Source organism: Ursus arctos, unplaced genomic scaffold (assembly GCF_023065955.2).
Source record: "Ursus arctos isolate Adak ecotype North America unplaced genomic scaffold, UrsArc2.0 scaffold_12, whole genome shotgun sequence".
NCBI classification, from domain to species: Eukaryota; Metazoa; Chordata; class Mammalia; order Carnivora; family Ursidae; genus Ursus; species Ursus arctos.
Window position 1 is genome coordinate 72,475,980 of NW_026622786.1, and position 25,674 is coordinate 72,501,653.

Here is a 25,674-nt window from a genome sequence, read left to right on the forward strand (position 1 = left end):
ACACATACTGTGTGACTCTGGGGTATTTGGAAGTCCCGTTCCTGAGTGACAGGGTGACAGCAGATGGCCGTGTGGCTGTCTGATGGTGCCCACGGGGCCTTCTGTGTGTGTGAGCGAGTGCTTGTGTGACCGTGCCTCCGTGTGTCTGTGTGGGCTCGTCAGCCGCGATAGAGAAAGCATGCTGGGGGGGGGGTGTGGAGATAACTCCTCGCTCGAATTCCGCCTCCCTCCTCCCTTCTGAGCCTTCTTAGCCGCTTGAATCTCCCCAAGGGCCCATGTCCTGGGAGAGAACCAGGTTCCCAGGTGCTGTCAGGGTTGGGGACTGTGGGTGCCATACACGCGACTTCTTTCCCTTTTCTCATCTGTGGCGGCTCCTCCCTACCAATCTGAGCTGGTTCCCCGGTCTAGCTCCATTTGCTTCTGCCCCCGGGCAGCCCCCAGCCGGCCCCACGCAGAGCATCCAGGCCAGGCCAGAAGCTGGTCTCTCCCGAGCGGCTGGCCTGGGGCTGAGCATGTTCCCTGTAGGCCCCAAAGGCCCGAAAAATACAGTAGCCAATGGAAAGAACACGGACTCTGCAGTCAGAAGCAGCTGGAATTCCATCCCGGCAAGACATCCTCTCTGACCTCAGTTTCCTTATCTGTAAAATGGGGATGGAATGCCTTACCTCAAAGTGTTGATGAGCTCGTCCAGGAGAAGTCAGTTGGAAGGCAGCTGCACGGGCCCTGGCACATCCTAGTCCCGGGACTGCCCTGCCGTCCTCCCCTCGCACATGCAGTCTCTCGCTGCGCTGCCCAGACCGGCTGACTCCCGCACACCGTCCTTGCCCTCCCGGAGCCCTGGCAGGGGTGGAACGCCTCCCCTTGCGGCAGGTCTGGTGCAGCAGCCCTACCTGGGCAGTCCACTCCCACCCCTAGGGCCACAGCAGTCCTTTGAAAGCGGTGCTCTTCCCGTGGTCTTCCCCTGCTCCCACGGGCTTCGCACTGTCTTGAGGTGGACGGCAGAACCCCTTAGCCCGGTATTTCAAGCCTCCTTCCCCGGCTGTTGCCCAAGCCCCTCTTGACACATTCTCTGCCTCAGCCCCCCGCCCCCACTCCCTTCCCCTCTGTGCTTCCTGCTGCCGTGCCTTTGGTCTGGTCCAAATCTGCCCGTTGATCAAGGCCCAGCTCAAATGCCAACTCGTCTGGCAAGCGTTCTCAGACCTGGCCCCACGGGACCTTCTCTCATGGCTCTCAGTCTGCTTCCCGCGTGTCCTGTCCTCCCTCTAGGCCTGTGGCCTCTGGGGCACGTGGCCAGAACTCCAGCTGTGTCTCCTTCCTTCCTGACAGTCTTCGGAGCAGACTGAAGGTTGGGGGAACAGGAGGCAGCTGCTGGTGAATGGAGTGCCACCACGGCCTCATCCTGGCCAGGCCACAAGGCTGTGACATGAAAAGCCAACTGTCCCCTGGGGGAGGAGAGGACGCCCTCCAGCCCAGCCTGGACTTGGATCAAGCCAATAGGCTTCAAATTCCAACTCAGCAATCATTTTCTGGGTAATGTTGGGCACTGTCTTCTGAGAGCCTCTATTTCCTCCTCTGTAAAATGGGCATCATGTGCCTACTTCACAGAGTCTGATGCAGCAGCTGCTCCTTTCTCCTTCCCCTTCCTTAAAGATGGCAGTCTGGGGCCAGGAAGATACTGCAGGACGTAGGGACCGAGTAGATGTTTAAGCTCTTCTTTGGAATTTGTGAGAACTGCCTTCTGTTCTGGAATTTTCAGCTTTGTGACTGCAGCTGCTGCCCAGGGCACCTGGCAACGAATGTGCAAAGTTGTGCCTTCCCCTAGGCCTAGGTAGCCACATGGCTTGTGTCCATACTGGTCCTCTCCGTTGGCTGGGTGCCCGGTGCAGTGCGCTACCAATACAACTGTACCTGGCCTCTGTGTATTATGCACCCTTGAAAAAGTCAAGGTCTCTTAATCTCTGGGCTTCTGAGCTTCAGTTTATCCCTCAGTAAAATGGGATTCTACGGTTATTTCTTACATATTCCCGGAGCTGTTAAGAGGTTCACACACACTGCAAGTCTTCCTCAGGTAGTTCAGGGCTCTTAGAGGAACCAGAGCTGTTACACTCTCCAGGAGGAGTTTACGAGCAGGATGGGGAGGCTGTGAGATGTGAGCCACACCGTCCCTCCTCAAGGTCACACAGGTCAGCAGGGAGGTCTCTAGACTCCCACTTGGGCTCCATTTCTGGCCTTTCCTACTGGGGTCAGCTGGGGCCTCCGGCCCGGCGGGAAGCAGAGCCCACCCTTGGGGGGGGGACTGGGCCCCAGTGAACCCAACTTTACCATGCACGTTGGAACCATGCTGAGGTCGCACAAACCCAAGGGTTAACTTTTCCATACTGGAAAGCCCTCGATCCATAGTGAGTGTTAGGATTATTGCAAATAGCACGACCTTGCTGATGCCCTAAGGGCTCAGCAGCACCCACTAAGTGCCGGGCCTGTATGGGTCCTGGGGTCACAGCGGAGCATGACGCAGCCTCTGCTTTCAGGAACTCAGAGGAAAGTGGGCAAGACAGACAGTTTGGCAAGGTTTACGGAGGGAAAGCGTCTGAGGCTGGTGAAGCCCAGAGGAGGTGGAGAATGTCTTAAGCCAGGCTTGCTGGAGCTGGGCGTGAGGGAGGAAATTTTTCACAATCTGAAATTCACAATGTAGTTCTTGTCTCCGTTTTTCACATGTAGAAACTGGAGTCTGGGAAAGGCCACGCAGCTGGTCACTGAAGGAGCTGGGACTCTGACCCAGGGCTGTCTCCCTTCAGAGCTAGAGCTCTGTCACCTACAACAGGTCTGGGCCCTTCTTCCTGGTTCACTCTTAGGGGCGCTTTTGGGATCCTGGTGGAAGGGTGAGCAGGGACTAACCAGGAAGGGCCTTGAATGCCAGGCCAGGGGGTCTGGGTTTTCTTCTGAAGGTCTGTGGTAGCCGCTGGTGGGTTTTTAGGTGGGGCGGTGGGTGGAAGAGGCGGCATGGCCTGGAAGGCTACAGAGGAGCAAGAATTTGCCAGAAGAGGTGGCCTTGGATGTGGGAAGCCCAGCAATCGCAGCCCCACCTGCTGCCCATAAGGAATGAAGGCGTGTGGGGGTCCCGGGGACCAATGCCTCAGGACTCAGGTGTGGACCTGGGAAGGGCCCCAAGATCCAGCACCCAGCCACTTCAACGCAGGAGCTCAGGGAGGGGGCCTGAACTCACACCTGGGCCGGGGCTGGGCTGGGAATTGTGAGGGTGCGGGAAGGGGAGCTGGTTCCCATTTCCCAGGGCAGACGTCAGAGGTGGAGTTAGGGCAGGGCCCAAAGGTGTGAGGCCTCAGAGCCATTTCCTCTTTCCCACAGCACGGAGGACTCACTCCCGTAACCCCCCACCTGTTCCAGTTCTGCCTCATACCAGGTAGGTCCTGGCTAGGGGCCTAGCGGAGAAGGAGGCTTGAGGAATCAAAGCCCCCCCATTCCCTCTGTACCTGGGGAGGGGAAAGACCGAAAACCAAAGCCAGCCAGAAACAGGGCTCTTCCAGCCCACAGCAGCCCCACCCAAGCCCCTCCTGAATATTCAGCTGTATTTCATTTCGCTTGAGCCCCATACTTACCCAACCTTGATCCGAAACCCGGCCCTCGCCAGCCTCCACATCATTTGCGGTCCCAACATCAACCTAATCCCTGCAGCTCTGGGTTCCAAACCTAACCTGACACCCCAATCCTGCCCTCAGCCCCATTCTAACCCTGCCCCGGACTCAAACCCCACTGTGAGTCCTGATGTAAACTCCTACCACTGACTGCTCCTCTGTCTTGCCCCAGCTTAGCCCCAACCCCAAACAGAACCTCAGGCTGACCCTAGCCAGCTTTCACCTTGACCCAGCTCGACTCCGCCCACCCCAGTTCAGTGCCAGGGCCAACCTCAGCATACCGACCCCTGCCTGCTGCTCACCTCCATCCCAATCACAGCACACTCGACCCTTATGCAAATGTCTGGCCTCCCCTTCAACCTGGACTCCATCCACAACCTGCCAGAGCCTATCCTGTCCCTCCCCCTCCCCCAGTGCTCACTCCCACCCCGCACTCCTCGAGCAGAGGCCGCCGTGTGGCTGGACTGGATGTGCAGACCCCAGTGTGGGCACACACACATGCACACAGCCCTCAGTGTGTGAACACCACACACAGACACACACAGGAGAGGGGAGGGACGTCCAGTCCAGCTCTGAGGACTGGCCTGGGAAGGCAGGGAGAGCCAGTGTTTCCTGCCGGGCCCTCCCCCACCCTGGCCTTGGGCCGGACTCCTTTGTAGTTCCCTCCCTGTCAGGCTCTGCTCCTCCAGTTCCTTCTTCAATACCGACTCTCTCCACCCAGGGATTCCTGCCCCTGTCCCCTTCCTGAAAGCCGTCCTGGCTTCTGGCCTGGTTTGTGTGTAGATTAGGACAATGGAGCTCCCAGGGCGTTCCTTCTTCTGTGTCCTGGGGGCCTTGCTCACAAGAGAACACAAGAAATAGGCACTGAGCCAGAGGGTCTGCGTCTAGAGGGGCAGAAGCACACCCAGGTAATCCTACCCAACAAGATCCCCAGTAAGGGAATGTATCTGGTTCTATGGGAACTAAGAGAGTTTTTTTTACTGGGGATACAGAGGGGTTATTTGGTCTGGGCCTTAAAGTTTGAGTAGGAGTTCACCTAGTGACGGATGGAAAAGCCTTCCAGGCAGATAAAACAGCATGTTCAGGAAGGGTGGAGGAGGCGAGCCTGGTCAGAAAGGTCAGGGTGGGGAGAGAAGGCTGGTCTAGCTGGGGAAGAAGGGGAGCAGAAGAGGAGGGCACCCGTGTGGGGGAGGTGGTAGTTGGAAGGCAGAAACAGCAGGACTGAGGAGGTTAGGGAGCAGGGTAAGGGCATCGGGAAGGAGAGGGGAGGAGTTCATTCTCGGACAATGTAAGGCTGAAGGACAGGCAAGGTCAGCACCAGGTGAGAACAGGCTGTGGCTGAGATGGGCAGGTGGCCAACAGAGTGGTCAGTGGGGACCAGAAGCTGCTGCTGCTATTGGTAAAAATCATAATAATGGGATGACCTTTTACTGAGTGCTTTCTGTGTACCAGGCACTGAGCTAAGCGTTTTTACATCATCTGATCCTCAGAATACGCCACAAGGTAGGAGGTAGTGGTAGTATCGATCCACAAGGGGTGCTAAGGCTCAGAGAGGAGAAACAATTTGCCCCAAGGTCACACACATGAAAATCATGCAGTAGGTAAGACTTGAACCCGGGCCCGTGGGACAGCAGAGCAGAGTCCTTCCTCAAAGTCACAGTGGCCAAACCTAGTACCTCCCTTGGTCTACAACTCATCTCTCGTCATTTGAAGCCCCCTTGGAACCCCCTCTCTCCCTGGGCTGAACTACTCACATTTCCCTGAATATTCCGGACCTACTGACCTGCTTGTCCCACATGTAGTGTCCTCTGCAAGAAATGGTCTATTCCTGGCCCCTTCTCTAAGAAAATTCTACCCATTCTCCAGAACTCAGTGCTGGCACAAGCATCTTTGGGAAATCTTCCTGAACTCCCTGCCCCTGGGCTGCGTGGGATGGCTCCTCCATCCACCCCCACCCCCCTAATCACCCTGCATTGCCAGGTCTGGGCCTCCCTCCTTAAGGGCTGGGCTGGGTCTGCAGCCCCACCCCAGCACGGGGCTTGGCCTAGGGCAGGTGTCGGTGAGTGTGTGTGGTTGGTTAAGGAACACAGGACCTAGCCTGGCTGGGGGTTCAAGTGGGAGCCCAGGGAGGGGCCAGGGCTCTTGCTGGGCTCCGGGACTGATCTCTTATCTGCCGGGGCTGTCTCAGGCCTTATCTGATTAGGCCTGAGTTGACAGGCAAGCCGATGAGATGCTGATGAGATGCTGATGAGCCCCCGTGGTTACTCAGTAACCCTGCCCTCATTAAAAGTCCCACTGTTTCCCTCTGGCATCCAGAAGCAGCCACTCCTCCCTCTTGGGCACTGCTGCCATGAATACCATCCTGCTCTCTGCACTGTGCTTCCTCGGGACCTGGGCTGTCCTGGCAGGGGGAGTCACCGTGCAGGTAAATCCTGTGTCCCTCCCCTGGCCCGGCTGGCCCTCTGCCCCCAGTGCCCAGGCCCTGTGCCCTGAGAGAGCACTCGCTCCTTGGGGCTAGAGCAGAGGGCGTGTCTCAGGTGTGGCTCGTTCTCAGGTACCTGTCTCTCAGCCCTGCCTCCTACTCCTTCCCCTTCCAACTTGGAGGAGAGAAGAGAAATAACCGTTTGGGAAAGGGAGGTGATTCGCCAATTTACTGGGTGCTTGCCATGAGCCTGGCCCCTCAAGGGAGGCCCCACGACCACGCTGGGAAAATGGGATTATCAGTCCCCATTTTTCTGAGGAGTAAAACAGCCTCGGAGCAGTTGTGTAACTGGCCCTAGGCACATGGCTGGGAAGTGAAGAGCTAGATTCAATTCTAGACCCTACTCCTCAGTCCTGTCCGCAGCCAGAGCCCCGGGCCTGGGTCCTGGGAATCCCGCGGACACCCCGGAGCGGGCTGCGGCCTGACCTCACGCTCTGGACATGTCTCTCTCAGGATGGAAGGTTCTCTTTTCCTCTGGACTCAGTGAAGAAGCTCAAGGACCTCCGGGAGCTCCAGGAGCCCAGCATCTGGAAGGGCAGGAAGAGTGCTGGGCCCGCGGCTCCCCGAGTCTGCAGCCACCTGAAGTTTCCCGCAGAACTCAAGCCTCTCTGCAAGGAGACCAATGCCCAGGACATCCTGCACAGGCTGGGTGGGCAGCCTCCTCTCTGGTGGGCGGGGCCTGGGAGCTCCCTGATTGGCGGCCCGGGAGCGGGAGGCGTGCTCTGATTGGTGGGTCGGCCGGCCCCTCGGGCCCTCGCTCTCGCTCCTTCTGGGCGGGATCCCCGCTCCGGCCGGCGGGCTCGAGCGGGACCCGTCCGCGGCGGAAAGACCGCGCCGCGAGCGGACGGGCGGCGTTTGTCCTGGGACTCGGTGGCCGATGTCCAAGCTCTGGCGCGAGGGAAGGGGAGGCTCTGACTCTCTGACCCATCTCTCCCGCGCAGAGGCCATCGCCGAGGACCCGAGCGCCTGCGAGATCTGTGCCTTCGCCGCCTGTGCCGGATGCTAGGACGGCCGAGGACAGCCGGCCGGCCTCTTCCTCCCCCGCCGCAGCTCGCAGCCCCGCCCGCCGGGCCTCCAGGGGAGGAGTGAAGAGGGGCTGGCCTGGGGCGGCGTGCGGAGGCCCAGCCCCTGACCCATCCGAGTTGCAGGTGTTTCCCAAGATCCTCTCCAACCCTCAGCTAATAAACCAGTTGCCAGAGTCCTCCTGTGTGGCCTCCTGCCTGCCCGCATTCGTCGGTGGACTTGTAGGCCAGCTTTATGAGGGTGCCTCCCCTGGCCTGCACGCCCAGAGTTTAGTGGGCCTCCCCCTATAAAGCTCGCCCCCCCAGGGGCTGCCACCACACACAGGCACTGAGGGGACCCCAACCTCCGGACCCCCATGGGGGAGGTGGACCGCCCGCTTTTCTGTCACATCTGCAGCAGGTGCGGGAGCGGCTAAGCCCCGAGTGAGCACAGGTGTCCCTGCGGGCATGCGGGCCCCCCACGTGGCTGGAGCGGCTGTGAGACTGGCCTGGCTCGGCAGTGCTCCGGGTTCCTCAGGCCCTGGCCCCCACTGACCACCGCAGCCTAGCCTCCTGCCCTCTCCGGGGCCACAGCTCAAGCCGGGCCCTCACCACTTCCTCTGCTCCCCCGGCCTATGCTCAGCTCCTCTTCCCACACCCCCGCCAAATAGACTCCCGCTGAGGCCCCAAGGCTGTGCTCCCACGGCCTCTCCTCAGAAGCCTCTCCCTCCCCGGGGGAGGGGGTCTTCCATCTCCCACTCTTTCCCTGGGGCTCTGTGGGCACTTTGATCAGCTGCACCCCTCGCAGGGCGCCGGCCTCACTGTGCTGTACGGGTTTCTGTGCCTGAAGAGGTCTCTCTGACCCCCAGAGCGGGGGAAGCCCACCACACCGATGATTGCCAGAGCTACGCAGTCCGCAGTCCGGCCTCAGGTCTCGCACACACTGTGTGATGCTAGCAAAGTCACTTTCCCTCTCTGTGCCTCAGTGTCCTCCCTGTAAAACTGGGACTGTGAGAGGACCTGCCTCCCAGGCTCGGTGAGATAATGCTGTAAATGTGTATGTCACGCACATAGAGTTCAGGCCGTGTGCAAACAGAGAACCAATAAATGGTAAAAACAAACAAACCAGAAAATGGGGAACCAGCATCAAGCTGAGACTGGCTCAGACAGGGGTGAGGAGGTGAGGCACAGAGGGCTGCTTGTCAGCAAGTTAGAGGGAATGGGGAAAGAGACCAGGGCATTTCTTGGAGAGGTGGGTGGAGGGGAATGCCCCGGAGTGGTTCGGGCAGAATTCCCTGGGCTGCAGAATTCAGAGGGTGAGGGGTCTTTAGGGCCAGGTCAGGGGAGGCTTTGTGAAGCAGGAGGGGAGGCAGGCATCTGCTCGAGTGTTTGGGATGTGCATGGGGTGGGTGGACGTTCAAAAGCAATCGGGAGGTAGGGAGGCGGAGGGCATTCCAGAAGGTGGAGTTAGGTGCCGACACAGAAGCAGGAAGGTCCGAGGCCCCGGAAGTGTTTGTGGGCTGGACGGGGTGGGCCCTCGGAGGCACACGGGGCTGGGTTTGAACCTGCCCATGTCACTTACAGTTGTGAACCCGTCTCTGAGACTTGGTTTCCTCAAACCCCGAAAACGGGGATGCTAACAGACCCCACTGCCCCGGGTTGCAGGGGGATTTGATGAGACGTGGGGTGGGGCAGGCCCTTTAACGCTCCCAGTCTGGGCCTGGACTCTGGGTGTGGATCCTGGCTCCGCCTGTTACCAGCTGTGTGGCTGTGGCCAGTGCTCGGCCTCTTCTCCCCTCACACTCCTCGTCTGTAAAATGCTGCTGACAAGAAGCCCCACTTTGTAGGGCCGAGCGAAGATTAAATGAGGTAGAACAGGAAAAGCTCTTAGAGCCCCGTCTGCCCGTAGTAGGCCGTCCGCCCGTGCCGCTGTGGCCGTTTCTGTGTAGGTGGCTCAGCCCGGGCCTGGCACGTAGTAGGTGCTCGGCCAGTGGCAGTTCCCTTCACTGCCTCCTCCGCGGGCAGGTGGGGACCCAGCATAGCTGCAGGGAGCCGCGGGAGCGGAGGCCAGGTGGTGCTTGCGCTCAGTTTAGATGTGAGACGGGGCGCTGGGGATCCACAGAAGGATAAGGGACCCAATCAGAGCAGGGCTGCGGTGTCCCTCTGGCATGCTGGGCCCGAGAGACACGGGAGGTACTGCGAAGGCCCCAGCCCGCCTTGCCTGTGGGGTGAGGGAGAGGAAGGAACTAGAGCTCTGGGGTTTGCGGCCTGGCGGAGCCGGAAGCGGCAGGGCTCATGAGCAGAACTGGGCAGTGGGGAGGGGCAGCTGGTCTGGGGGAGTTCGCCATGGCCTTGGCCCTGGGTAAGCTGAGTTCGGAGACCATGGCCCCTCTGTGCCTGGCTCTCCTCTCTGGCTGCCCGAGACGGGGGCTGCGGGGGAGCCCACCCTGTGGAAGGGCCCAGGAGTTGGCCGCAGCTGTGAGAACGCAGGGGCTTCTCTGTTAGGCATCATCGGTGTGGCCCGAACCCCGGGGAGGCAGTAACATGGTGGTTCAGAGCGTGTGTCTGGCCCGGTCTGCTTGGGAAGAAGCCGGCTTTGCCGCTGAGCCTGTCGTCCTGGACGAGTTCGTTCTCCCTCTGCACCTGGGGCTCTTTATTTGTAAAGTGGAGTGGTTGTCGAACAGTACCTGCTTCATTGCACTGTTTCAAGGACTCAGTGAGTTTAGAGTAGGGCCTACGGTACAGCAAATGCTCAATAGACTTTGAATTTTTAAAAAATGTTATTTATTTGAGAGAGGGAGAGGTACGGAGAGAGAGCACACAGACAGGGGGAGTGGGAGAGAGAGAAGCGGGCTCCCTGCTGAGTGAGGAGCCCGACGTGGGACTCGATCCCAGCACCCTGGAATCATGACCTGAGCCGAAGGCAGGTGCTCAACCTACTGAGCCACCCAGGTGTCCCTGACATGGGTTATTGTTGTTATTAGTCCTCAGGGCGGCCGGGATGGAGAGAGGGCGGAAAGGTCTTCCATCTGGAGCTGGCCAGGTGGTCCTGGGGAGCCTGAGAAGCGAGGGAGCTCAGGAAGGTGAGGGTGAAGGCCAAGGCCCATCTTCTCAGGAGCCCCGGGGCAGAGGCCGTCCAGACACCCGGCCTGGGAAGGGGGCACCGTGGGGTTCTTCCCTGCACCCACCCACTGGTGCAGCCCCACCTCCCAGGGGAAACTCTTCCCCCCACTCCCCTGCATCCTGGGCGGGAGCACAGCAGCTCTGGCTGCCGCTGGGCCAGGTCCGGAGCTCTGCTTGCAGGGTCAGATGGGTCCGGTCGCTCTGCAGCATCTCAGCTCTGTGATGTTGGGGGGCTCATTCCATGCCCCCCACCAGCCTCCCTCCTCCAATATGAAATAGGGCTTGCTGACCCGACTCGTCAGGCGCCGGACACTGGGAAACTCCTGACTCTACCCTGAGATCACCCTTTCTCCTCACGCACTCAGCTTCCCAAGCAGCCCTGCCCGGGGCTCCCAGGGACGGACACATGGACTCCAGACTCGGGGTGTAGGTAGCTGGGGCATCTTTATTCCACAGCAGTGTTGCCTCAGGGGCCAAACTCCCCTCCAACCACATGTCCAAACGTGTCGTGCCACGTCCAGTCGCTCGGGCCTCCGGCCGGTGGTGGCAATGATGCACTCAGGGGCCCCCCGGGGCTCGGACGGAGTGGGGGGTGCAGCGGGCTGGGGGCAGTGTCTGCGTGGGCTCAGGGCAGCCGGCCCTCTCTGAGGCAGCCGGTGCAGGCGACATTCACACACAGCTCGCAGTCGTCGTTAGCGATGCTCTCTGGGCAGGGGAGGAAACCGGGCAGCTGCTGAACGGGGGACCCGGGGGCCGGGCAGCGGAGAAGGCCGGCCCCGGGGAGGGCCTGATGGCGAGCACAGCATCTCTCCCACAGTCAGGAGCGGCTGGGCTCCGGGGCGAGTCCCAGGCCTCTCCTGCCTTGCGGTGCCTGGGCCAGCCCCTTACACCCTTGGGGCCAGGGATAGTCCTGTTGGCCCTCTCAGGAGGACAGGGGCCCGGGCACAGGGACTGGCACAGGCCTGGCACTTCGCGGGTGCCACATTTGCTGGCCAGCTCTGCTTCCTCCCCCACATTTAGGCTTAGATGTCACCTCTTTTTGGAAGCCTTTTGGACCCCTTATGCCACCCCAGACGTGGGCTATCTCTCCTCGGTCCCCCGTGCATCCCCCATGTCCCCCCTGTATTGAAGCCCTTGCTTATAGCGTCCTGGCCCTGGGCCCCCTTCCCTCCCATCTGTGAAGTCCGCTAGGACGGTTGATGCGAGGGCCGAGGGGGGTCCCGGCGAGCCTGACTTGCAGCACCCAGACAGGGAAGGCCAGAGGCTGAGCCTTTCGCGTGTCGCTGTCCCAGCCACTGGGTGCTTGCTAGAAAGAACGTGAAGTGGCGGAGCTGGGTGGTGGGGAGGAGAGCGAGGGAGGGGCAGGAAGCTCCTCGGGGGTAGGGCAACTCACTCAAGGACTGGAAGACCTGGGCAGCTTCCTCAGATGCGCAGACAGGCTGGAGGTCCGGTGGCAGGGCCGGGTGGTGACACACGGAGGGCGTGAGTCTCTGAGTCTGGAGGCGGGGGTTGGGCCCCCACTGCTTCTCCAGGTCACTCAGTTTCTTTACTGACTCCAGCTGGACCTGGAAGCCTTGGTGCTAGCGGGCCGAAGGGGACAGGAGATGAGAGGGTATCAAAACCTGGGCCAGGACGCCAGAGCTCCTCGGTCACGCAGAGCCTTCCCTGTTCTCGTGGAGGGTTCTGGGAGGGGGGATAGCCTGGAAGGTGGGAGTGGTGCCTGACACTTCACACCCCACGGTGTCACAGGCCCCCAGTAACTGTACCTGAGGTCACAGTGAGGTGGGGGAGCACGTGATTCAAGGTACGGGCTTTGGAGACCAGTAGAGCCCTCGTTCAAATCCCAGCTCTTCCCAACTGGTCGCCTGTATCTTCCGTACTCGGAGTCTCATCTGACTAACGCGCCTCCCTAGTGCCTGGCACGCTGGCCCCGCTCGGTAACTGGCTGATCACCCCCGAACCGACGTGGCAAAATGAGCACCCCCAAGCCGAGGCCAGGGCGGCCGGGGAAGCTGGCGCTCCTCAGAGGGAGGCCCCACCGAGAGTCAGGCTTGTGACAGACACCCAGGGCCACAGACCTCCCCGTCCTTGCTGGCCAGCGGCATCGTGCCACCCCGCAGGCAGGCCCTGGAAGGAGCCCCGGGCCCCCAGCTGTCCTGGCTCTGAGCCTCAGTGGGAGCTGTGCCTCCGCCTGGAGCGGTCCGCGCCCTCGGGGCCTGGCCGCCTCCTGCTCCGCCTGCAGGGTCAGCTCAGCACCTGCCCAGAGGCTTTTCCCGGGGACTGTCCCCATCCACCCGTACAACGGGGAGTACAGAGAGCTCCAGGAAGACCCCTCTCCTTTGGGGCTCCTTAAGGGCGGGGACCACGTCTTGTTCCAGCTTCTGACCTCTGACCAGGACCTGCCTTCTGAGAGAGCAGTGCTGACTAGCCGTGGTTTATTACTGCTGTCATCCCCATCGTCATTGCCATCAGCACTCTGGCTGTCCCCACCCGCCAGCTGTCTTGGTCCCTGGGTTGTGATTCGGGGTGGGGGTGAGCCCTGGGCGCTTGCGCCCCTGTATCCCACGGATTTCCTAGCGTCCCCTCTCCATCCCCGCCTCTCCCCCTGGGGACCTTCAGGCAAGGGGCACGGTGGCCGGAGGGACTCACGTGAATGTAGACCGAGCGTGCACCCTGCAGCAGCAGGAGGAGGACCACAGCCACCCCGGACAGGAGCCCCGACACCCCTCTGCCATGCATCTTGCTCCGTCCGTACCCCACTGCCGCTGTCCGCCGGCTCCCATCCGCCTCCCCGGTGAGGAGCTCTTTATAGGCCGGGCTCCGGGGCCTTGGTCACTCATTAACTGGCCAGCCGGGGTGGGGTTGACAGCTGGCTGGCTCTTTGCCAAGCCCTGAGCCCATTCCCAGGAAGGGGGCCAGGGGGATAAGGGCAGGGAGGCCCAGAGCACGTAAGAAGAGGGTACTGTGTGGCAGGCGCCTGGGGCAGGGGGCTCTGTGGGAGGGCCTTGGACACACCACGTACCTCAGCTCCGGAAGACACCTATTCACGTGGAAGGATGGGGAGGCCATTCTACAGACAGGGACCATGAGGCTCGAGAGATGAAGGAACTTGCCCCAGGTCACCAGGCTGGTCGATGGCAGAGCGGGGACTCAAGTGTCTTTGACTCAGGTCAGCCCATGGTCCTTTCTCCACAGCCTTGGAGACAGATGGGCCTGGGCTCAAATCCCGGTCCTGCTGCCACCGTGTGAGTCTGGACCGGTCACACCAGCTCTGACTGAGCCTGCTTTGCTCTCGCATCGAGTGGACATAATGACAGAATCTGCCGCATGAGGTCTCTGTGAGGATGACGGGGCCAGGCCCACTTGGGTTCACCGGTAATGCGAGCTCCTTAATCTCCCTCTAGGTGATGCCTAACCCACTACCCCCATGGCTGATCCGATCGTAGGTCAGAGAGAAGAGGGCAAAGTCCCCAAGGGCGTTATCACCACCGCCACTGGCAGCTGTAAACAGTGCTGGAGCCAGGGCTCACCTCTGCAGGACAGGGAGCCTGGCACGTGACAGGCACCCCACTCATGACATTAGAGTGAGGCCCAGGTGGCCCAGCCAGGCTCACTCTCCAACCGGCAGCTAAAAGTTGACGTCATCACATGCCCTAGTACCCTACTTGCCCCCACTTCTGCTGATGCATTCCACCTGCCTGAAATGCCCATGTTCCCTTTTTCCGTATCTTGGGATGCATGGAAAAGGGCTTGGGTGAGCTCTGACATTTCCTATGTCTTGCTTTGAATCCAGACTTTAGCCTTTACTCTTTAGAGGGTGAAGGAATTAATGGGCTCTCCCATGCTTTTTCAGCTGTAAACTAAACATAATCATCGGTAACAACAGCTTTCATTTCTTGACCATGCACCGTGAGCGAGCGAAGCGTGGTGCTGGTTCATGCGTGGGATGCCACCTGATCCTGTCAGAGAGGTGGCACGGTGGGGCCCGTTTCCCAGATCAGTAACCCGAGGCCCAACAAGGTCAAGCACTGTGTGAGTAAGAGGGGACGGCAGGCTTTATCTCTGGAATTCGTGCGTCTGTTCAGCTGTCTGTGCTCTAGAAAAAGGAACGTGGGCCTTGGAGGCAAGAAGATCTCAGCGCTTCTCAACTGTGTGACTTCGGTACCTTCCTCAGCGTCTCTGAGCCTCTGTTTCTTCATCAGTAAGTGGAGGAAATAATGAACAATTTCATAGTGGCTGTTGCGAGGCAAAACTGACCAGGCCCGTCCCAGAGGAGCCTGTGACTCTCCCTGTCCCCAAGCTGACCATTTCCCTGGCTGGCATCTGTCCGTGGCGGCCACGCAGTCCGTGGTGGCAACTCTGCCTCTCCTTCTCCAGGGGACTCTCCGTGATGAGCCCGTCTCTGAACCTACGGCTGGAACAGTCCTGATCTTTGACTCCCACATCCTTGCTCTTTTAACCAGAGCAAGCTCAGCCCCACTGGCCCTCCGGGAAGTGAGAGGAACAGGCCCACACGATCTGGACGCCCCTCTTTCTCTTCTGTGCCATCGCGGGAAGGCAGGGCCCTCCGGCCAGGGCCCATCGTGTGTTACTCTTCCTGGGAATAAGTTGTGACTTCCCTGTCTGCCTGACATGACTCAAATCCCCATTCCAGCCCAGCCCCTCCTGACCACCTCATGAATGACCCACCATCCATCACAAATAACTGAGTCACAGGCGCGAACCCAGCTGTCGCCCCCCTTCAGCCAGGCGGCTCTGACATTTCTCTGACTGTCACACCAGCCTGGACTCTGGTCTCTGTGTGGAAGCGCCCAACGCCACGGCAGAGTGAGGGACGGTTCTCCCGTGTGCCTGTGTGTATGTTTGGGCGCTCCTGTCTCCAAACCGGGTTCCCCGCCCAGGCCCACTGCCGCGGAGCCCCGGCACCTGTGACCCTCCCTGCCCCCAAATGGACCCCTCCCCGAGCAGCGTTTGTCACAGCCAACCGCTCTGTCTCCTTTGGAACAAAGCATTTTCTCCACTCGCCTTCTGGGACACACGCTCTCCAATCTCATTGGCTCATTTCCTCGGCTTTCTTTGTTGGTTGTCCCTTCTCTTCTTGACCTCTACACCTCAGGACGCTCCAGGGGCTCCAGCGCTCAGCCCTGGGACCACTGTTCTGTGTCTGGTCACCAGTGATCTTGTCCCGTCTCAGGGACTTCCAACACCATCGGCACCCGATTCTCCCCCTAACCTGACCTCTCTCCTCAGTTCCCGACTCCTCTGTTAACCAGCTCGGCATCTCCCGTAACAGTCTACGGTACTACCAGTCACCCAGTCGCTCAGGCCGGAAATCGGAGTCATTCGTGATGCCTTTTTTCTTTTTATTTGCCAAATTCAGTTCATCAACAAAACCAGTTGGCTCTACCTTTTAAATATTTCTAGACTCTAACCATGGCTCACCATCTCCACTGCTACCCAAGGTCCAAGCTATCATCACTGATCATTGATCTCAGGGATTATTACAACAGCTTTGTATTGGTTGGAATTTTCCGGAGAAACAGAACCAATGTAGAATATATACAACATCAGTTATTTTCCCAAAACTGATCTTTTTTTTTTTTAAAGATTTTATTTATTTATTCAACCGAGATAGAGACAGCCAGCGAGAGAGGGAACACAAGCAGGGGGAGTGGGAGAGGAAGAAGCAGGCTCATAGCAGAAGAGCCTGATGTGGGGCTCGATCCCATAGTGCCGGGATCACGCCCTGAGCCGAAGGCAGACGCCCAACCGCTGTGCCACCCAGGCGCCCCCCGAAACTGATCTTCTCAAGGTCACCAGCCACTCCCATGCTGCCAAACCCAGGGGGCAGTTGTCAGTCTTCATCTTACCAGAGCCAACTACAGCATCTGACCCAGGTGGTCACTGCTGGTTCCTGAAACACTTTCCTCATTGGGCTTTGAAGACACAGCTCGCATCCTGGTGTCTGTCTACTACGGTTCCTTCTCCTCCTGCTGTGCTGGTTCCTGCCTCTCCGCATTACCTCCAAACGTCGCGGTGCCCAATTATGGTTCCGTCTTGGGACCTCTCCTCTTTTCCGTCCAGTCACTCCCCCAATCCAGCGTCAGAACTCAACGAATCAATCACATACTCCCAGGTGATCACAACACATGTGTCTGTGGCCCTCGTCTTTACAGATGTCAAGCAGGCATCTCGAAGTTAGCAAGTCCAATCAGAACTCTTAAAACCCTCGCTGGACCTGCTCATTTCTGTTTCCCATCTCTACAGATGGCAGCGCCGCTTGACTTGGGACAGCCTTAGAGCTGTCTTTGACTCCTCTCTTCATTCGCCCTTGACATTCAAGGTGACAGAAAATAATCCCATGGTTCCAACTTCAAAGAATCTCTAGAATCCCACCTGCTCATATCTCAATTCCGACTCCCTCTCCAAGCCACCAGCACAGTGCAGTGGGCAATGACTTTGTCCATTTTGTTGGTTGCTGTCTCTCTTGTGCCTAGATTGGTTCTTGTCACATAGTAGGCCATCAGGAAATATTTGTTAAGTCATTGAATGCCTTAGAGTTTGCTATGCACCCAAGACATAAAAAGATTGTGTTTCTTGAAAACAGATGATTTCACAGCTATGAAAATAAAAACAACCAGCATTTTTTGAACACACAGCATGGGCCTGTCCCCTTACATGTGTCAGGAAGGTGCTAGATGTGATGAATGGGGCTCAGAGAAGTAGGAAACCGTCCAGGCCAAACATCTAGTGGTTCCTGGAGCAGGTATTTCCAACACATTCATTCCCTCAGCTCATCAGCTATTGCTTGAGCGCCAGCTGTGTGCCAGATACTGTTTTGGGAGAACGAAATAGACAAGTCCCTTACTCTAATAGAGCTTACAATCTAGTAGGGAGGGAAATGCAAGAAATGAAATGTATACCTAAGACCGGGGCTACAAGAAATCAAGGAAACAAGGTAGGATAGCCAGGAAAGAACTCTTTGGGGAAGTGGCATTTGAGCAGATACCTGGATGAAGTGACAGGTGAGCTCTATATATATGTGTGGGAGAAGAGCAAAGACCCCGACATTAGCAACCTTTGGCATGTTCGGATGACAACAAGGAAGCTGGTGTGGCCAGAACCCAGACAGTGAAGGGCAGACTCGTTGGCGATAAGGTCAAAAGCTTTGGAGGGGTGCCAAAGGGACTTTGTGGAACAGTGGAGGCCTTTGGATTTACCCTGAGGAAAGTGGGAAGCTGTTAGCAGACTAGAGCAGAGGAGGGACATGGTCTGACTCGATTGTGATAGGATCACTCTGGCTGCTGTGTGGAGAGGGCTCCTGAAGAGGGCCGGGGGTAGACACGGAGAGATCCGGTTGAAGGTCTCTCTTGGCCAGGCGATGGTGTGCAGTTGTTTGGTCAAACGACAGTCTGGGTGTTGCTGTGAAGATAATTTTTCAGATGTGATTAACATTTACAATCAGCAGACTTTGAGTGAATAATGTGGCTGGGCTTCGCCCAGTTAGTTGGAGGCCTTCAGAGCAGAGACTGAGGTTTCCCGAAGAAGAGGGAATTCTGCCCCAGGACTGCAACATAAAGACCCTGTCTGCGTTTGCCACCTGTTGGCCTGCCTTATGGGTCTCAGACTCAAGACCGCACCATCAGCTGTTACCTGAATTGCCAGCCCACCAGTCTGCACTCTGCCCTCCAGATTATAGACTTGCCAGCCCCACAATTAAATAAGTCAGTTTCTTCAAATAAATCTAGATAGATAGGCAGAGATGAGATGATTGAGAGATAGATGGCAGGTAAGTAGGCAGGTAGGTAGGTAGGTAGAAGAAAGAAAGGATGAGATATAAATTATATATATGTAAAATCATCAGGGAGCATGAGTCACTGAGTTCTGACACTGGATTGGGGGAGTGACAGAGGAGAGGTCTCAGGACAGAACCATAATTGGGCACCGTGACGTCTGGAGGTAATGCAGAGAGGCAGGAACCAGCACAGCAGGAGGAGAAGGAACAATAGTAGACAGACACCAGGATGCGAGCTGTGTCTTCAAAGCCCGGTGAGGAAAGTGTTTCAGGAACCAGCAGTGACCACCTGGGTCAGATGCTGTAGTTGGCTCTGGTAAGATGAAGACTGACAACTGCCCCCTGGGTTTGGCAGCATGGGAGTGGCTGGTGACCTTGAGAAGATCAGTTTCGGGAAAGTGGCAGATATAAAGCTGAGTGGAGTGGGATCGGGGAAGGAAGACAGGGAGCGGGCCGAGTGGGAGTACAGTACGGCTCTAGATTTGGAGTTTTTAGCTATCACTTTAAATGGAAAGATGACGAATTTAAAGAAGGGTCAGCATATTGGGTCCAACTCAGGAGCAGAGTTGATCTGGAAGACCCTGTATGGGGAGCTGATTAAACCAAGGTGTGGTGGGCTTCCCAGCAGCCTCCCAAATGAAATTTTGGCCTGTCCCTGGAGGAGTGGGACCTAGGGAGTGGTTCCATTTTTGCTATGGCCAACAGGAAACTTAGAACCAAATGTGTACCCCAATATTAGTAACCACACTGAATCTCATGCAATCCATGTCTTCCCTTTGGCTCTTTTCCCAGCCCGCCCGTATGGTACTGATCTTGCTCTCCACACCCCCACCATCCGCACTCCCGCCCCCCACCCACCCCCACCCACCCCCACCGTCCACACCCCCACCGTCCACACCCCCACCGTCCGCACTCCCACACCCACACCCCCCCACCCCCCCACCCCCCCACCCCCACCGTCCACACTCCCACACCCACATACACACCCCCCCACCCCCACCGTCCACACCCCCACCGTCCACACTCCCACACCGTCCACACTCCCACACCCACACACCCCCACCCCCCCACCCCCACCGTCCACACTCCCACACCCACATACACACCCCCACCCACCCCACTGTCCACACTCCCACACCCACATACACCCCCCCCACCCCCACCGTCCACACCCCCACCGTCCACACTCCCACACCGTCCACACTCCCACACCCACATACACACCCCCACCCACCCCACTGTCCACACTCCCACACCCACATACACACCCCCACCCACCCCCACCGTCCACACTCCCACACCCACACACCCCCAACCCCCCCACCCCCACCGTCCACACTCCCACACCCACATACACACCCCCACCCCCACCCACCCCCACCGTACGCACTCCCACAGCCACATACACACCCCCACCCCCACCCCCACCCACCCCCACCGTCCACACTCCCACACCCACATACACACCCCCACCCCCACCCACCCCCACCCACCCCCACCGTCCACACTCCCACACCCACATACACACCCCCACCCCCACCCACCCCCACCCACCCCCACCGTCCACACTCCCACACCCACATACACACCCATGCACACACACCCACCCCATCCACCCACACATACATACCCCACCCTCCACCCCCACGCAGCCCCCACACCCCACCCCTGCGCACCCATCCCCAGCCCCCCCCCTCCGACTCCCCACCCCCGCACCTACCCCCCCCCCACGCGCGCGCGCGCGCGCGCACACCCCCTCCCCCCACCCCTTTCTGGTTGTTTATATTCTCAACAGCGTCATTGTTTTTATGCCTGGGGGTTGGGTAAGAGCTGCTTCAACACAAATAAGTGAATCAGGGCTGCCCCCTGGTGGTGGGCAGGTGACACTGCAGGGAGAGAAAGCCGAATTGCCCTTAATCCTCCAAGAATCCGGCTTTCTGAGGCACTGCTCGAGAGTTAATGGGAGAGCGAGTAAGTGAACGTTTATACTCTCTGATTTGAGGGGCAGTGGGAAGCCTCTGTCCCGTCTATGCCCGGGGGGGGGGTGTCCTACCAGTTTGATCGCGGTGGTCACCGTTAGTGATGCCCCTTGGAGATGCCGACGGGAAAATGTGTGAGGTTGTTATGGCAAAGTTCCTGCTTGCTGGCTGATGCCCGCGTCCTGTGGTCCCCAGACAGCAGACACCGAGGTGAACAGAAAGGCTGAAATGGGGAGGAGAGGGCGGAAACGTTCAGGCCATGGGGGTGGAGGGAACTGGCACTGAAATCGGGTCTTGGGGGCAGCCACGGGGCAGCTGAGGCAGCAAGAGAAACGGAGGATGAGACACATGGGCTTCCAGAGACCGGTGTTGCTTGAGCTGGGCTGCTCTGGGGGGAGGAGGTGGTGTGTCCTTCTGACCCTGACTTCTGCTGGCATTTCTTTCTTTCTTTTTTTTTTAAGATTTTATTTATTTATTTGACAGAGAGAGACAGCCAGCGAGAGAGGGAACACAAGCAGGGGGAGCGGGAGAGGAAGAAGCAGGCTCCCAGCGGAGGAGCCTGATGTGGGGCTCGATCCCAGATCGCCGGGATCACGCCCTGAGCTGAAGGCAGGCGCTTAACCGCTGTGCCACCCGGGCTCCCCTCTGCTGGCATTTCTGACTTCCGTCCCCCGCAGTCAAAGGCAGGCATGGCAAGGTGTGTGCGCGCGTGTGCACACATCCACATGCTTGTAAGCATGTGGGAGCGTGTGTGCCTGAGCCTGTGTGTGTGACTGTGTATACGTGTGTGTTCACGTGCATCTGTGCGTGCGTGGGTGAGAGTGATGTTGGGAGCGTGCACGTGTGCGTGTGTGTGCGTGTGCGTGCAGGTGTGAGAACAGTGTGTTGGTGTGTGGGTGCTTTATGTGTCTGCATCTGCAGGTGTGAGAGCGCGGGCGTGAGTGTCTATGAGTGTGTGCGTACAAGTGTGTGTAGGCTTGTGCCTGTGAGCATGAGTGTGAGCAGATATGTGTGCGAGTGCTGTCTGGGAGCATGCGTGTGTGTGCGTTCTTGTGTCTGGTGAGTGTGTGCAGGGGAGGGTGTGTGAGTGTGTGTTGCGTGCTGGGAGGCAGGCCCTGCGTGTTTGGCTGCGGAGCGGGGCTGAGAGGGTTCCCCCCGATGCAGGAGGGCTCCCCGCGCGGCCAGATGCGGGCTGGGGCCAGGGGGAGGCGGCCCAGGAGCAGCTGCCCTGAAGCTGGGAGATGAACGGAGGAGCCGGGAAGGTGTCCAGCCCCTGGCAGCCGTACCAGAACGTTCTTGCCTCTTCCACGTCCCCCTCCCGCCAGCAGCCAGCCGAGAGCTGTGGCTCTGAAGTCAGGCCGAGCGAGGTCCAAGAATCACGCACTTCTCTAAGCGTCAGCGAATAGCACCCTGGGCTGCAGAGTGGGGGCGATGAGGGCGAAGAGGAGCGGTCGTGCCTGCCAGCGCTCCCTGGGAGCCCCTGAGGCGCCAGGCCCCCATCTGAGGGCCTTGCAAATGCAAACACACGGCTTCCTCCTCACAGGACCCTGCTTGGGGCGCGGGGAGCTTTGCTAAGTTGCCGGAGAACACGCCCCTTTTCAGGGGCAGAGCCCCCAGCTGCTGTCCTAAGCACCGGCCACTCCGCCCGGGGAGCAGCAAGTGGCCCCAAAGCATGGCTCAGCGTGCTGGGCAGGCGCGATCCTTCATTTGACCAGCAAACATTTACTAGGGACCAACCAGGGTCTGGAGAGGGCTAAGAGAGACCCTGTCCACAAAGGGCCCTCGGTCGATAAGGGCAGAGGAGGACAATGGCGTGTGTCAGAGGCAGGGAGGGGGGCAGGACCCTGAGGAGGCTCCACCTGTCTCCCGTGAGCAAGTGGGGAGGCTGTCAGGCTCCTCCGGCCCTTTGCTCCCATCTCGTGCCCAGGGTGCCCCTGTGCCCTCTCCTACCCTGCCAGGGCGCCAGCCCAGACCTTGGCCCTCCCTCCTCTCCTCTTCTGAGGAACTCCTGCAGCCCTTGTGCCCCACTGTGGATCCGAGTGTCTGCTACGTTAATAATTCAGTTTTAGCGCAAGGGACCCATCTCTACCGTTAGACTGCATCCCCTCCAGGGCACAGGCTCAATTTCACGTCCCTCAGACATCGGCTCCTAGGTGGCCTAGACTCCACTCATCTTTACTGGTGCTTGAGTCTGGGGGTTCTTTGTCTGCGCCCCCCCACCCCCCTCCCGGGCTGAACCGCTGAGGAAATCCTAAGTGCTGAGTCAGGGCCCAGCTTTGGCAAGCAGGACGGCGTCTCATTAAGTGGGGATGGGATACAGACTCCCGGCAGCATTCATGGGATCGATGTCCAAGGCGCAGCTGCCATCTACATTTTAAAATTTGCAGTTGGGGATCATTGTGAAACTTGATTGCTCTGTCTTGGGGACTTCTTGAAGTCCAACTCCACAATAAAGCCAATCAGACTCAACCATCAAATGTCAAATAGGAGCTAATGAACCATTCACGGGCTTGGGAGAGAAATCAGGCAATCTCTTATTTCACGATCATCCCTTCCAAATATTGAATCTGAACGTAAGCAGAATTTGCTGTAATTGCGTCCCCCTCCTCTCGGGTGTGGGGGATCATTGGCATTCACGGCGTGTCTCGGCTTTCTGGAGAGAGGCTTGACGAGCCGACCCACCACTTTCCAGAGGCCCGTGCTTCTGGGGCAGCGTGCTGACAGGGAGCAGGCAGGGAGCACTGGGGTTCCTCCTGGCCTGCGGGTGAGCCTGTCGAGCTTGATGCTGGCTGGGCATCCCAAGGACGCACGTGGCATCCTCTTTGTGGGGGAGGACATCTGCGTGGAGGGAGGGGGACCCCCTCACAGAGGCCCCACCGGAAGCTTGAGTGAACTTCAGGAGGGTAGGTGGAGCCCAGAGACCACGTCCTGCGTCTGGTCCCTGTCTCTCTGTCAGCTGCATTAGGGTCTGCGAAGACCAGCGTCTGGGCCCACCAGGTGCCCCAGGACGGACGCTGCCCCCTGTGCCCGGAGCACTCTCATTGTCATTCCCGCAGGACTTTAGGGTAGCACAACGGTGAGTCACTCCCGGCGTCAGACATGGCTGGTTGTCCATTGAAGTTCCCTGTCCCCTCCTGAACTATACAGTCGTGACTGGAAAGCCGCTGTGGAGCTGGGGACACGCAGCTAGACTTGGTCACGTAACTGGCTCTCATCACTGGGATGTGCGAGGAAGCGATGTGGGCCCCTTGCTGTTCAAAGCCCTTGAGAGGCAACAGGCCTCCTCCATCCTTGTTTTCCTCTCTTGCTGATTAGTTGCCAATGACGACAAGGCTCTAAAAATGGCAGAGTCACGAGATGGAAGGAGCCAGCTCCTTCGATGGACACATTCAGGACAGGGGCCGTGGTGGATAGAGGGCATCGAGCAGTTCCACTTCCTGTCCCTCTGTGCGTCCGCCTGTGATGTGAACTCCCGGCTCCTCCCACAAAGGCGGGTGTACTGCTCTCATCAGTGGAATGAGGGATCAGTAAATGAGGCCAAAGTCCCAAGTCTAAATGTCGTGAGATCCTGCCTGCTTCTGTGCGTTCGTCTGCCTCTCCGCCGTCCGCACCTGAACATTCCCGACTCCTCTGCTGGGGGAGCAGACGCGAGCCTGAGAAGCTGCCGGCGATGTCACAGTCCGTAAGGAGGAGAGCCAGGCCCTGGACCCGGGCAGACTGGCAGCAGAGCCCAGCCGCCCCGCTGAACGGCCACTCGAGTGTGGCTCGCACGGACTGAGCCTCGCCCCCTGGTTGTGCAGCCGAGGCCAGTCTAGACCAGTCTTCAGCCATAACCCCGACATGCTGAGCCCCGCGAGATCAGCGGAGCTATCTAGCCGAGCCCCGCCTGATCCAGACGTCTGCTCCGGGAGCGTTTACTGGTGTTTGTTACGCGGCCTTAGGACGGTGGGTAATGGATGCAGCAGTCTTCCAACCAGGAATGACTCTACGCCTCGGACTGTGATGGGAGAGAGAAATTTCTTTCTTTTTTTTTTTTTTAATGATTTTTTATTATATTATGTTAGTCACCATACAGTACATCCCCGGTTTCCGATGTAAGGCTCGATGATTCATTAGTTGTGTATAACACCCAGTGCACCATGCAATACGTGCCCTCCTTACTACCCATCACCAGTCTATCCCATTCCCACACCCCCCTCCCCTCTGAGGTCCTCAGTTTGTTTCTCATAGTCCATAGTCTCTCATGCTTCATTCCCCCTTCTGATTACCCCCCTTTCTTTATCCCTTTCTTCCCCTACTGATCATCCTAGTTCTTATGTTCCATAGATGAGAGAAACCATATGATAACTGTCTTTCTCTGCTTGCCTTATTTCACTTAGCATTATCTCCTCCAGTGCCGTCCATGTCGCAGCAAATGTTGAGAACTCGTTCTTTCTGATGATAGCTGAGTAATATTCCATTGTATATATGGACCACAACTTCTTAATCCAGTCATCTTTTGAAGGGCATCTCAGTTCCTTCCACGATTTAGCTATTGTGGACATTGCTGCTATGAACATTGGGATGCATATGGCCCTTCTCTTCACTACGTCTGTATCTTTGGGGTAAATACCCAGTAGTGCAATGGCTGGATCATAGGGTAGCTCAATTTTTAACTTTTTAAGGGACCTCCACACTGTTTTCCAGAGTGGCTGTACTAACTTGCATTCCCACCAACAATGTAGGAGGGATCCCCTTTCTCCACATCCTCTCCAACAATTGTTGTTTCTTGCCTTGTCAATTTTTGCCATTATAACTGGCATAAGGTGGTATCTTAGTGTGGTTTTGATTTGAATTTCCTTGATGGCTAATGATTTTGAACCTTTTTTCATGTGTCTGTTAGCCATTTGTATGTCTTCATTGGAAAAATGTCTGTTCATATCTTCTGCCCATTTTTTGATTTATTTGTTTCTCGTGTATTGAGTTTGAGAAGTTCTTTGTAGATCTTGGATACCAGTCCTTTATCTGTGGTGTCATTTGCAAATATATTCGGAGAGAGAAATTTCTGTCTTACGTTTTGGGGTTGGCTGTAATAGCAGTTTGGCTTACCCTGGTTAAAGTGCCCCACCGCTTCTGTGACTCCCCCATTGCTTCAGGACAGAGGGTCTAGAAAAATCTGCCTCCTTCTCCAGCTCCACCAACCAAGTCTCTCCCCTCTCCTTCTCACGCAGCTGTACCGGCTTTCTCCCAGGAGCTCGGGTGCTCCAGACAGTCTCCAACATTATGACCTTACCTGATGTTTTTCCCTCTGCTTAGAACACCCCTCCTCCTGACTTAGCAAAACTCTCAGCTAAAATGTGCCTCCTTCTGGCAAGCTTGTCCTTATTCTCAGAGGTGGTTGGTCCCCATTAAGATGGTCCCAAATCTCTCTGCACTTCCTCATGGCACTCAGTGCCTTGGCAACTCCCGCCCGGGTGTGTCTTCTCCATCACGAGGCAGGACCCCTGTGTGGTGTGCCCGTGGCGTGTGCCTCCCACAGGCACACACATGACACACTGCACACGCTTACTGAGTACTTCTTGAATAAATGGGTGACACAAGTGGTATAGGTGACATCCTCTAGACTAAGGCTTCCAAGCTTTTTTAACAGACACCTCTAGCTTGG

At 57.9% G+C, this 25,674-nt stretch overlaps 2 protein-coding genes across 2 annotated transcripts; one reads left to right on the plus strand and one right to left on the minus strand.

Moving 5' to 3' along the window:
* The first annotated feature begins 5,947 nt into the window (after window positions 1-5,947).
* Window positions 5,948-7,325, plus strand: GUCA2A (guanylate cyclase activator 2A). Its single transcript, XM_026498357.4, has 3 exons — window positions 5,948-6,075; window positions 6,586-6,781; window positions 7,074-7,325. Exons 1-3 carry the CDS (start codon window positions 6,001-6,003, stop codon window positions 7,136-7,138), a joined length of 336 nt encoding a protein of 111 aa, XP_026354142.1. The 5' UTR covers window positions 5,948-6,000; the 3' UTR covers window positions 7,139-7,325.
* A 3,334-nt stretch (window positions 7,326-10,659) lies between these two features.
* On the minus strand, window positions 10,660-13,025 carry GUCA2B (guanylate cyclase activator 2B). Its single transcript, XM_026497449.4, has 3 exons — window positions 12,906-13,025; window positions 11,650-11,836; window positions 10,660-10,961 (listed from the first exon to the last, which is right to left on the minus strand). The coding sequence occupies exons 1-3, from the start codon at window positions 12,993-12,995 to the stop codon at window positions 10,882-10,884; spliced, it is 357 nt and encodes a 118-aa protein (XP_026353234.1). The 5' UTR covers window positions 12,996-13,025; the 3' UTR covers window positions 10,660-10,881.
* Window positions 13,026-25,674: the final 12,649 nt, after the last annotated feature.